General features: G+C 40.7%; 1 protein-coding gene across 3 annotated transcripts in view; it reads right to left on the bottom strand.

The window, feature by feature from the left end:
* OTOGL (otogelin like) overlaps positions 1-13,391 on the bottom strand; it is a 181,243-nt gene that overhangs the window by 112,935 nt on the left and 54,917 nt on the right. For all 3 annotated transcript variants that reach the window (XM_088836670.1, XM_055395155.2, XM_088836668.1), the window contains exons 20-23: positions 9,234-9,399; positions 8,378-8,452; positions 3,837-3,889; positions 1,399-1,561 (exon numbers count right to left, since the gene is read on the bottom strand). In XM_088836670.1, coding sequence (XP_088692796.1) covers positions 1,399-1,561; positions 3,837-3,889; positions 8,378-8,452; positions 9,234-9,399 — 457 coding nt within the window. The remainder of the gene's footprint in view (positions 1-1,398; positions 1,562-3,836; positions 3,890-8,377; positions 8,453-9,233; positions 9,400-13,391) is intronic.

Raw genomic sequence — 13,391 nt, 5'->3', positions numbered from 1 at the left:
TGCAGCTCAATTCCAGAAAAATAAAAGACTCAATCAAAAAATGGGCCAAAGAACTAAACAGACATTTCTCCAAAGAAGACATACAGATGGCTAACAAACCCATGAAAAGATGCTCGACATCACTCATTATCACAGAAATGCAAATCAAAACCACAATGAGGTACCATCTCATGCCAGTCAAAATGGCTGCTATCAAAAAATCTACAAACAATAAATGCTGGAGACGGTGTGGAGAAAAGGGAACCCTCTTACACTCTTGGTGGGAAAACAAACTAGGACAGCCACTATGGAAAACAGTGTGGAGATTCCTTAAAAAAAACTGGAAATAGAACTGCCATACAAACCAGCCATCCCACTGCTGGGCAGTTTTCCGAGAAAACCAGAATTGAAAGAGACGCATGTACCCCAGTGTTCATCGCAGCACTGTTTACAATAGCCAGGACATGGAAGCAAACTGGATGTCCATCAGCAGACGAATGGATAAGAAAGCTGTGGTACATATACACAATGGAGTATTACTCAGCTATTAAAAAGAACACATTTGAATCAGTTCTTTCAAGAAACTAGAGGCTATTATACAGAGTGAAGGAACCCAGAAAGAAAAACACCAATACAGTATATTAATGCACATATATGGAATTTAGAAAGATGATAATGATGACCCTATATGTGAGTCAGCAAAAGAGACACGGATGTAAAGAACAGACTTTTGGACTCCATGGGAAAAGGCAAGGGTGGGATGATTTGGGAGAATGGCATTGAAACATGTATATTACCATATCTGAAATAGATCACCAGTCCAAGTTCGATGCATGAAACAGGGCACTCAAAGCCAGTGCACTGGGATGACCCTGAGGGATGGGGTGGAGAGGGAGGTGGGAGGAGGGGTTCAGGATGGGGACACATGTACACCCATGTCTGATTCATGTCAATGTATGGCAAAAACCACTACAATACTGTAAAGTAATTAGCCTCCAATTAAAATAAATAAATTAATTAAAAAAAAGAATATACAAAAGAAATGCACTTCGAGTATTTTGAATGCAAGGTGGCTCACTATCATTTTCCCAAAATCACAGTTGGATCGGGGATAAATGCTAAGTCCATCCTGAAGTGAGTGCTCCCCTCAATTCACTGCATTACTTTAATTATGTCATGTACACAACATATTATGACATTATTTAGTCATGTGTTCTATGTGGCATGCATCTCACACAGATGTGATATGTCCAATAAGCACAGACACATAACTACGGCAGTAATCTAGTTGCCAGTTCAGAACTAACCACCAATCAGAACACAATTTAAGCTATTTCTATAAATAATGTTTTTAAGTGCTCTTGTGTTTTCTATCAAATCCTAAACATTCTGTATTATCAAGAAAAATAATGTGCTTACCCTGGAGCACAAACACAGCCACTTATGCAGGGTGATGATGGGGCGCAAGTGAAGTTCATAGCCAAATTTGCACATGTAGTTTCACAGTTTATACCACCAGCTGGTAATTCAGGGTCAGGAAACCTACAGTCGAAATACTGTTTTCCTTCAGGGCAGACGTAAACTTCAGGAACAAGGCACAGACAAAATAGGTTTAACTTTGTATTTGCTCCATATACACAATCATATTTACATGCATTTGTCATTAAAACACAATTAACTATAGAACACAGTATATTTTACCAGTAATAACTGATGACCCCAGTAATAACTGATTTTACTCTGTGATGTTTGGTTCATGAGCTTGAACCATTCTCTAGCCAGATTTCCTTTAATCACCTAAATTTCCAAAATCTATTTTGAGTTTGAAAACTTTAGCTGCCTTCCATAAGAAAACAACTAAACAACTAGGATCCACCTTCCTGAGATCAAGAAACGGTATTTTGGTTAATCTAAACATATATTATCATTTTCTAAGACTGACAGTACCGTATGTTTAAACTTTTACAAAGCTATGTGTTTACAACAAACATGTGATACTTTTAGATCTTGCTTCACCCCTGAGTCACTATTTAGTCACTCCTTCCTGGTGGCTCAGAAGGTGAAGGGTCTGCCTGCAGTGCAAGAGACCTAGGGAGCCTGGGATCGAACCTTGGGTCCCTGGGTCTCAAGATTCCCTGGAGGGTGCAGGGCTAACCCCCTGTATGCTACCCAGTATTCTTGCCTGGAGAATTCCATGCACAGAGGAGCCTGGCAGGCTACAGTCCATGGGGCCACAAAGAGTCAGACATGACTGAGCAACTAATACCTTTTACTATAAAGTGGAAGTGCAGAAAATGGACATAATTACAGGGGTTACATATTGCTCCAGAAAGCTTTTGAGTTCAGAGGGATTACCACCTCTTATGTGGGGCCAAAAGGAAACTTGAAGATTCCTCTGCGAGAAGCCTGGCCACCTGGGCTTCCTTTTCCTCAATACTGAGCCACCTGATACAAATGAGCTAAGGCGGGGAGGGCCCAGCAGCTTCCAGATATGTGTGCAGTTCATGAACATACCCTGTAAATAAGCCCTATACAGCCTGAATCCTGATACACTGAATCAAGAGCATATAATTAATTCAAAGATAATTTAGAAAATATATAACTGTGCAAATAAATAACAAAACAATAGCTCACAGTTGGTTTTATCAGCCTACACTCTTGCTATCCATTAAAATCAACAGAAGGTAGCTTTGTTTAGTATTTGCCTAGAATTTCTCCATAGTGACCATAAATTTGAGGCTTTCTGTGTGGTGCAAAATAAATAATATGAAGGGTCTCCTAATATATACGATCTTCAGGTATGATATGCAATCATAATATGATATTTTCAAAAGAGATGGCAGTCGATGTCACTTTACATACCTTTGTTAGTTGATGGCTAGTCTTAAAGCTTTGCTACTAAAATGTAGTCTGGAACCCAGTTTCATTAGCATCACTTTGGCCATCAACAGAAATGTTGCAGACATCACCCTAACCTACTAAATCAGAATCAATATTTTAACTAGATCCCTAGGTTTTTGTGTGTACATTCGGAATCTAAGAATTGCTGGTCTGGAGTAGGGTTTCCCAACTGCTGTTGCACAAGTGACTTCCAACAGGTGCCTGGATACATATCCCTAAAGCGTTTGGCGGACCTGAGGTGGTGCGGGGATAGGGAGCATCAGGCAGCCTCCCTGGGCTGATCAGCTCTGCCCTAAGCAGCCTTACATGTTCACCCCACACTGTCCAACAAACATTATAATTCCGGAGGTGAAAAAATGAGGACGCACCAGAGCACCATGTAAAAAGCATTCCCTGGCTGGATGGCATCACCGACTCTGTGGACATGAGTTTGAGTGAACTCCGGGAGTTGGTGATGGACAGGGAGGCCTGGCGTGCTGTGATTCATGGGGTCGCGGAGAGTCGGACACGACTGAGCGACTGAACTGAACTGAACTGAACTGAACTGAAGGCTATTCCTGGAGAAGGCAATGGCAAGCCACTCCAGTACTCTTGCCTAGAAAATCCCGTGGATGGAGCAGCCTGGTAGGCTGCAGTCCGTGGGGTCGCTAAGGGTCGGACATGACTGAGCGACTTCACTTTCACTTTTCACTTTCACACATTGGAGAAGGAAATGGCAACCCACTCCAGTGTTCTTGCCAGGAGAATCCCAGGGATGGTGGAGCCTGGTGGGCTTCCGTCTATGGGATCACACAGAGTCGGACACGACTGAAGTGACTTAGCAGCAGCAGCAGCAAGGCTATTCCTCCATGTGCATTGGCAAGGAGGGCTGTGATGAATTCATAACTTCTGCCCTAAGAGTAGGGACAGTACTAGAGCCTCCTTCTCTCCAAGCAAAACATCTATCTAGATCTTACCAGTAGAGGGCGTTGCTAATTCATCACATTTCACGGTCCCATTTGAACACTGGCTAGTAGAAGTAAACAGATAGTTAATTCATGAAACAAACCTCAAGATTTTTCTGTTTAAAAAACAATATAACATGCAAGAATTGACAAATAAGATTTTTTCCCAGAAGTTTTTGTAAATAAGTTATTGGTTTAGAACTGATTTGAAGAGAGCTATTTCAGTTCAACACGTTTTTATCAAACACTGATATATGTGTGAGGCTCTGTGATTAGCATGGAGAATTCAAAGACCAAAATCCTTAGTCGTTACCCAAGTGCCTACTATGTTCCAGTAGGCAAGAAAGACATACCAATAAATAATTGAGCCAGTGTGACATGAAACATACAACTGTCTAAGATATATTAACACAAGTAACACTGGGCTGGAAGAAGCACAAGCTGGAATCAAGATTGCCGGGAGAAACATCAATAACCTCAGATCTGCAGATGACACCACCCTGATGGCAGAAAGTGAAGAGGAACTCAAAGACCTCTTGATGAAAGTGAAACAGGAGAGTGAAAAGTTTGGCTTGAAGCTCAACATTCAGAAAACGAAGATCATGGCATCTGGTCCCATCACTTCATGGGAAATAGATGGGGAAACAGTGGAAAGAGTGTCAGACTTTATTTGTGGGGGCTCCAAAATCACTGCAGATGCTGATTGCAGCCAGGAAATTAAAAGATGCTTACTCCTTGGAAGGAAAGTTATGACCAACCTAGATAGCATATTAAAAAGCAGAGACATTACTTTGCCAACCAAGGTCCATCTAGTCAAGGCTATGGTTTTTCCTGTGGTCATGTATGGATGTGAGAGTTGGACTGTGAAGAAAGCTGATCGCCGAAGAATTGATGCTTTTGAACTGTGGTGCTGGAGAAGACTCTTGAGAGTCCCTTGGACTGCAAGAAGATCCAACCAGTCCATTCTAAAGGAGATCAGTCCTGGGTGTTCATTGGAAGGACTGATGCTAAAGCTGAAACTCCAATACTGTGGCCACCTCATGAGACCAGTTGACTCACTGGAAAAGAGTCTGATGCTAGGAGGGATTGGGGGTGGGAGGAGAAGGGGACAACAGAGAATGAGATGGCTGGATGACATCACTGACTCGATTGACATGAGTTTGAGTGAACTCCGGGAGTTGGTGATGGACAGGGAGGCCTGGCGTGCTGTGATTCATGGGGTCGCAAAGAGTCAGACACGACTGAGCGACTGAACTGAACTGAACTGAACTGAACACAAGTAAAGCACGTAACAATGTTTTGAAATCTATTAGCAATTGACTTAGGGCAGTCAAAGAAGATAAAGTCTGCAAAATTTTGAAGACAGGATGGAGATTACAATATAGATAAAGTAGGAATGTTGTCACACTGAGTGAAGATGTAGTAAAAAGTCACATGGGGTGGAACAGCTTTCTATGCAACAGAGTGCCATGAGGGACGTAACCGGAGAGGCTTACAGCAAAGTGTCAAAGGCCAGCTTCTATTAGGACACTAAGACTTTATCCCTGAAGTGAGTTGAATTCTAGAAAAGTTGGTTTGAATTCTAGAAGAGTCATTCTGGCAGCAGCGTGGAAGAGACAGTGGAGTCACATATTACAACCTGAGTTCTAAAGTCAGGGCATAAGGCAAAAACCAAATTCAGGCAATATGAATTGTGAAAATCCCTTAAGGAGTTATCATGATAAGGAAAGATTTTTTTACACCAATTCTCAATAAGCCCAACATAAACAGTTTTGCCTCCAGCTCTGGACTAGATAATGTTTTCTGTATTTGAACCCAGATGAAGAAGCTGACTAACAGAGAAGTGCCATGTCATACAAAAAATATGCTTCTTCCTCATCTAACACTAGGATGACCCTCAGAAATATGACTCATACTGCAAGTGTCAGAAAGGAACTGAGACACAGGGATCTCAGGTCACAGAACCGGGCCTTTCATATCATACTGATTCCGGGACACAGGCTTTTTAAGAGGAATGGCAAATGAGACCATGAGACAAATGGAATTTTTTTCTCACTGAGGTGGGAAGGTTCCTTTGTTTTTGCCAAGTTTACTTAAATTCAATTATGTTAAGTTTAAGAGCAATATAACATCTTGGTAGAATGGAAGGAAACAAAACTAAAGACAAGAAGACCAAGTAAAAACATCCAGAGAAGAGATGCTGAGAGACATTGCTAAGACAGTGGTGATAGAAAGGAGGAAATGGATTTCAACTGTATGGAAAAAATAAAATCTAAAGTCATTGGGAGTATACTGGGTAGGGATGTTGAAGAGGAGGAAAGAGTCAAAGATGGCTCCCAGATTTATGGCTTGGGAAACTATGGCTAATAGTACAACCTACTGTAGATATCTATTTCTGCTTCATTGACTATGCCAAAGCCTTTGACTGTGTCGATCACAATAAACTGTGGAGCATTCTGAAAGAGATGGGAATCCCAGACCACCTGACCTGCCTCTTGAGAAACCTGTATGCAGGTCAGGAAGCAACAGTCAGAACTGTACATGGAACAACAGACTGGTTCCAAATAGGAAAAGGTGTACGTCAAGGCTGTATATTGTCACCTTGCTTATTTAACTTATATGCAGAGTACCAAATGAGGAACGCTGGGCTGGAAGAAGCACCAGCTGAAATCAAGATTGCTAGGAGAAATATCAGTAACCTCAGATATGCAGATGACACTACCCTTATGCAGAAAGTGAAGAGGAACTCAAAAGCCTCTTGATGAAAGTGAAAGAGGAGAGTGAAAAGGTTGGCTTGAAGCTCAACATTCAGAAAACAAAGATCATGGCATCTGGTCCCATCACTTCATGGGAAATAGATGGAAAAACAGTGGAAACAGTGTCAGACTTTATTTTTTGGGCTCCAAAATCACTGCAGATGCTGATTGCAGCCATGAAATTAAAAGATGCTTGCTCCTTGGAAGGAAAGTTATGACCAACCTTGATAGTATATTAAAAAGCAGAGACATTACTTTGCCAACCAAGGTCCGTCTAGTCAAGGCAATGGTTTTTCCCGTGGTCATGTATGGATGTGAGAGTTGGACTGTGAAGAAAGCTGATCGCCGAAGAATCGATGCTTTTGAACTGTGGTGTTGGAGAAGACTCTTGAGAGTCCCTTATACTGCAAGGAGATCCAACCAGTCCATTCTGAAGGAGATCAGTCCTGGGTGTTCATTGGAAGGACTGATGCTAAAGCTGAAACTCCAATACTTTGGCCACCTCATGCGACTCACTGGAAAAGACTCTGATGCTGGGAAAGGTTGGGGGCGGGAGGAGAAGGGGACGACAGAGAATGAGATGGCTGGATGGCATCACCGACTTTGTGGACATGAGTTTGAGTGTACTCTGGGAGCTGGTGATGGACAGGGAGGCCTGGCGTGCTGTGATTCATGGGGTTGCGGGGAGTCGGACACGACTGAGCGACTGAACTGAACTGAACTGAACTGTAGATACAGCCAAGAGCTAGTTGCCTTTGCATCTCGATTGAGGGAAAGAAAGGGAGATGAACATAACAGTAAACACAAATTGTGCATAAACAATATTCTGCCATGGATACAAAATAAGCTGCAAAGCAAAACAGACAACAGAGCAAGCACTGCAGAGCCAGGCTGTCCAGGAATGAATCCTGAATTTGTTACCACGGTGCTTAACTGTCTGTGCCTCATCTCCTCACCTGTGCATGGGGGCTGTAGCAACTGTACCTGTCTCTTAGGGTTAGAGTGATGGGTGTTTTAATAGATATAAAATTCCTAGAATGATACCAGGACTACAGAAAGTGCACAGGAAAGGGCAGATACGATTATTGCAATGGTTATTATTACTATCCTCTTATTCTGCTCTTATCTGTGGGCTCCGATGGTGCAACTAAAAGGAGGTTAGAAGTTGGATATAGATCTGTGAGGACTGCTGCATGGACATGTCTGCATTTTTAACAGGTTACAACTCGAAGGAGTGTTTTCTTATGAATAAGCATTTTCTCCCTAGAATGGCTGTCCTTTGGGAGGCAGCACTCTGACTCCAGAGGGTGACATGGTGAATTCCAATTTGAAACTGCATTTTCTGAGCCAATGGATAAGCCACAAAACTGAAATGCCTCAGTAACTTACAGCATTTGACCATTCATCTCACCCTTAACTATTATTTGAGAACTAAGGTGAGAGCCATCTCACCCGTAACTACTGAGAACTGATCAGAGGCATTCCATTTCACTGTTTGACACTTTAACTCATAGCTCTTTTCTGAAGTTATGAGCACAAGACTTAGGCATTCCATTTGAAATGAAATATATATGTGTGTGTGTGTGGTTTAATGTATATATGTATATATATGTATATATTTGGGTTAAATATATATAAATGTCACACATATGGTTTATATATTATATAAAAGTTTATATATTAAGGTTATCTGTATTTTTCAAATTACGGATGTCATATTTCAATTTATGGATTTGGTTAAGAATTTACATCACTCCATGTTATTCGTCAAGAACAATCACTATTACTGAAATCTACCATAAGCCTGAGGGTGTTGGGATGAGCTCTCCGGGTTGGTAAATACTGCCTCTGTAATGACACCGGCAATGAAATCTGTAAGGGGGGAAAAAAAAGGTTAAATTAACAAAATAGGATATATTTAAGAAAAAAAAAACAAAAACACTGAAATTCAAGCAGACTACATGCTATATTGGTACTTTTAAGGCACAGTCTAGCAATGACATTACTGCACAAAATTCCATGCAATTCTGCTAAACAAGTGTGAAATCTTATGCAGCTTTAGATTTTTGTTTCCCAAAACTCATACTCTGTGTTGTTTTAGTCACAGTACAGACTATGCTGTCTCTGTCACAAAAATGTCCCTGGTGGCACTTCAGAGAAATACAACCAATACATCATGTAAGCCTATGTAGACGACAAAGTCTTTATGTCATGTGAGATTTGAGAAATTTCTGAATGCTAAGAGCCATTACAATCCTGCTACTACAATTTGCCACATGACAGAGAAACATAAACCTTGCTGTTATTATTGATACGGCAAAAACACATGGGAATGAACTTCGGGATTACTCATCAGATTCCTTAGCTCTTTCTGTAGCGATTTGTGAGCTCATACAGGCTTACCAAATAAAAAAATATGAGTAAGGATATTAAGAAATATTAAAGAACTCACAAGCAGATCCTTGCCTATATGCACACTTATTATATGGAAGAAGTGACATTTAATAGTGGAAAAAATTTATGGTTCTGAGTGGATTCGATTTAAAAAAAATAAAAGACAGGAAGAAAAGAAACAGGCATGACAGCCCATTTATCCTGTAAGGAAGATAAGAGATTAAAAACTGGATGCTGTCAACCCACTTCTGGGACGTACATGGGCACACAAAAGCTAAGTGTGTCTTCATAGTATTTGCCTTCAGGACAGTTGCAGCCTTCAGCACAGTCATCGTTGCACTGCTCTGGGGAAGAGAGGGAGACGCAGGAGCGGCGACAGAAGGACGAGCAGTGATGGTACATCATGCCTTTCTGACACACCACCCCTGAGGACGGAGAAGCATCAACTGAGAAAAACCTCCACAGGGCCCAGAGCACTGTGTGCTGGGTTATGAGTCTATGACAGACACAAATCATGAAAAAAGAAGATCTTCCACGTCAATAAACCGAGAACATTACTGAGTGCCATAACATAAAAAACAATTCTTCGTCTCAATAGAAGTTTAACCAAAGAAGAAAAAAATGTCTATGTGAAGCATATTTAAGTGTGACATTTCATAACATTCTTTAACAGCCTGAGCTATGATTTTCTTAATATATTTAAGGTATTTTATCTGACTAGATAAACCTACTGTCCTCACATTTTAAACTTGTTTACCGTTATGTTGGTGCCATCTTCTTTATGACATTATTTAATCCTAAGTAAACTTTGTCATCTACAAGTAACACAAAACTTGATTTTATTGATCTATGCTCACAGATCCTGTTCTTTGCCTTTTAAATCATGTTTATATCCTTTGATAAATCCTTCCAATTTCTTTTTAGAAAAAGCTGAATTGATTACAGTAGGCAAACTAAAATATTCTAAAAACACACTTGCACAGACACCTCAGAAATGCTGGGTAGAACAGCAGAAATAATGTTAATCATACAATTGATCTTCTGAGAAAAAAAAAGAGGGGGTGGAGGGTAACTTCTTAGGATGCCAGAGGTTAAAAAAAAATCCAGAACTTTAAGTAGAGAAAGCGAAAGTGGGTCACAGTGATTTTCGACCTTATGTTTAACTCTTAGGGAAACGATGGTGAAAGTTGGTCCTTTTCAAGGCAAGGAACTGGTAGGCTCTTAGTTGATACGTCCAAAAAAATCACCTAACTCAGTTGAAAAGATGGCCTACAGCAGAGGTCAGCAAACTTTTTTTGGAATGAGCTAAATGGTTCCAAAGAATGGCAAGGAAAGATACGAAGGCCTTCCTCAATGATCAAAGCAAAGAAATAGTGGAACAATAGAATGGGAAAGACTAGAGATCTCAAGAAAATTAGAGACACCAAGGGAACATTTCATACAAAGAAGGGCACAATAAAGGACAGAAATGGCATGGACCTAACAGAAGCCGAAGATATTAAGAAGAGGTGGTAAGAATACACAGAAGAACTATACAAAAAAGATCTTCATGACCCAGATAACCATGATGGTGTGATCATTCACCTAGAGCCAGACATCCTGGAATGCAAAGCCAAGTGGGCCTTAGGAAGCATCACTATGAACAAAGCTAGTGGAGGTGAAGGAATTCCAGTTGAGCTATTTCAAATCCTGAAAGATGATGCTGTGAAAGTGCTGTACTCAATATGCCAGCAAATTTGGAAAACTCAGCAGTGGCCACAGGACTGGAAAAGGTCAGTTTTCATTCCAATCACAAAGAAAGGCAAAGCCAAAGAATGTTCAAACTACTGCACAATTGCATTCATCTCACATGCTAGCAAAGTAATGCTCAAAATCCTCCAAGCCAGGCTTCAACAATATGTGAACCATGAACTTCCAGATGTTCAAGCTGGGTTTAGAAAAGGCAGAGAAACCAGAGAGCAAATTGCCAACATTTGTTGGATCATGGAGAAAGCAAGAGATTTATGGAAAAACATCTACTTCTGCTTTATTGAGTACACCAAAGCCTTTGACTGCATTGATCGAAGCAAACTAGAAAATTCCTCAAGAGATGAGAATACCAGATTACCTTACCTGCCTCCTGAAAAATCTGTATTCAGGTCAAGAAGCAACAGTTAGAACCAGACGTGGAACAACAGACTGGTTTCAAATAGGGAAAGGAGAACGTCAAGGCTGTATATTGTCACCCTACTTATTTAACTTCTATGCAGAGTACATCATGAGAAATGCTGGGCTGGATGAAGCACAAGCTGGAATCAAGATTGCTGGGAGAAATATCAATAACCTCAGATATGCAGATGACACCACCCTATGGAAGAAAGTGTAAAAGAACAAAAGAACCTCTTGATGAAAGTGAAAGAGGAGAGTGAAAAAGTTGGCTTAAAACTCAACATTCAAAAAATGAAGATAATGGCATCCAGTTCCATCACTTCATGGGAAATAGATGGGGAAACAGTGACAGACTTTATTTTGGGGGGCTCCAAAATCACTGCAGATGGTGACTGTAGCCATGAACTTAAAAGACGCTTGCTCTTTGGAAGGAAATTTATGATAAACCTAGATAGCACATTAAAAAGCAGAGACATTACTTTGTCAGCAAAGGTCCATCTAGTCAAAGCCTTGGTTTTTCCAGTAGTCATGTATGGATGTGAGAGATGGACTATAAAGAAAGCTGAGTGCCAAAGTATTGATGTTTTTGAATTGTGATGTTGGAGAAGACTCTTGAGAGTCCCTTGGACTGCAAGGAGATCAAATTAGTCAATCGGAAAGGAAATAGTCCTGAATATTCATTGGAAGGACTGAGGATAAGCTGAAGCTTCAATACTTTGGCCACCTGATACCAAGAACTGACTCATTTGAAAAGACCCTGATGCTGGGAAAGATTGAAGACAGGAGGAAAAGGGGACAACAGAGGATGAGTTGGTGGATGGCCATCACCAACTCGAAAGACATGAGTTTGAGCAAGCTCTGGGAGTTGGTGACGGATAGGAAAACCTGGTATTCTACAGTCCATGGGGTCACAAACAGTTGGACACAACTGAGCGACTGAACTGAACTGAAACGGTGAATAGTTTCACTTTTCAGGCTATACAGTCTCTGTTACAACTACCCAGCTCTGCCCTGTAGCTGCTAAATATGCAAACATGGACAGTAAAATTTATTTACAAAATACAGGAAGACCAAGGGTTTAATTTGCCAACTTTTAAATGAGAAGAAATCTGCTCATAATACAGGGGATGCCAGGATAGCTACACTCTAATTTTGCTTATGGTAAAAATAGTCAAAAGCTATTGTTATATCTAACAGAGCTCCAATTTTAAGAAATAAAGTAATCCCCCATTTTTTTCAGGTTGACACATTATATTAGTATTTCAAATAACTTAAGCAATGGAAAAGAAATGCAAAAAAGCAAAATGGCTGTCTGAACAGGCCTTACAAATAGCTGTGAAAAGAAGAGAAGCGAAAAGCAAAGGAGAAAAGGAAAGATATAAGCATCTGAATGCAGAGTTCCAAAGAATAGCAAGGAGAGATAAGAAAGCCTTCCTCAGTGATCAATGCAAAGAAATAGAGGAAAACAACAGAATAGGAAAAACAAGAGATCTCTTCAAGAAAATTAGAGATTCCAAGGGAACATTTCATGCAAAGATGGGCTCGATAAAGGACAGAAATGGTATGGACCTAACAGAAGCAGAAGATATTAAGAAGAGGTGGCAAGAATACACAGAAGAACTGTACAAAAAAGATCTTCACGACCAAGATAGTCACGATAACGTGATCACTGACCTAGAGCCAGACATCTTGGAATGTGAAGTCAAGTGGGCCTTAGAAAGCATCACTACGAACAAAGCTAGTGGTGGTGATGGAATTCCAGTTGAGCTATTTCAAATCTTGAAAGATGATGCTGTCAAAGTGCTGCACTCAATATGCCAGCAAATTTGGAAAACTCAGCAGTGGCCAAATGACTGGAAAAGGTCAGTCTTCATTCCAATCCCAAAGAAAGGCAATGCCAAAGAATGCTCAAACTACCGCACAATTGCACTCATCTCACATGCTAGTAAAGTGATGCTCAAAATTCTCCAAGCCAGGCTTCAGCAATATGTGAACCGTGAACTCCCAGATGTTCAAGCAGGTTTTAGAAAAGGCAGAGGCACCAGAGATCAAATTGCCAACATCCGCTGGATCATGGAGAAAGCAAGAGAGTTCCAAAAAAACATCTATTTCTGCTTCATTGACTATGCCAAAGCCTTTGACTGTGTCGATCACAATAAACTGTGGAAAATTCTTAAAGAGATGGGAATACCAGACCACCTGACCTGCCTCTTGAGAAACCTGTATGCAGGTCAGGAAGCAACAGTCAGAACTGTACATGGAACAACTG

Source organism: Moschus berezovskii, chromosome 6 (assembly GCF_049115385.1).
Source record: "Moschus berezovskii isolate FMDL1 chromosome 6, NW_MosBer_1.0, whole genome shotgun sequence".
Classification (NCBI taxonomy): Eukaryota; Metazoa; Chordata; class Mammalia; order Artiodactyla; family Moschidae; genus Moschus; species Moschus berezovskii.
This window is presented reverse-complemented; position numbering and strand designations above follow the sequence as displayed.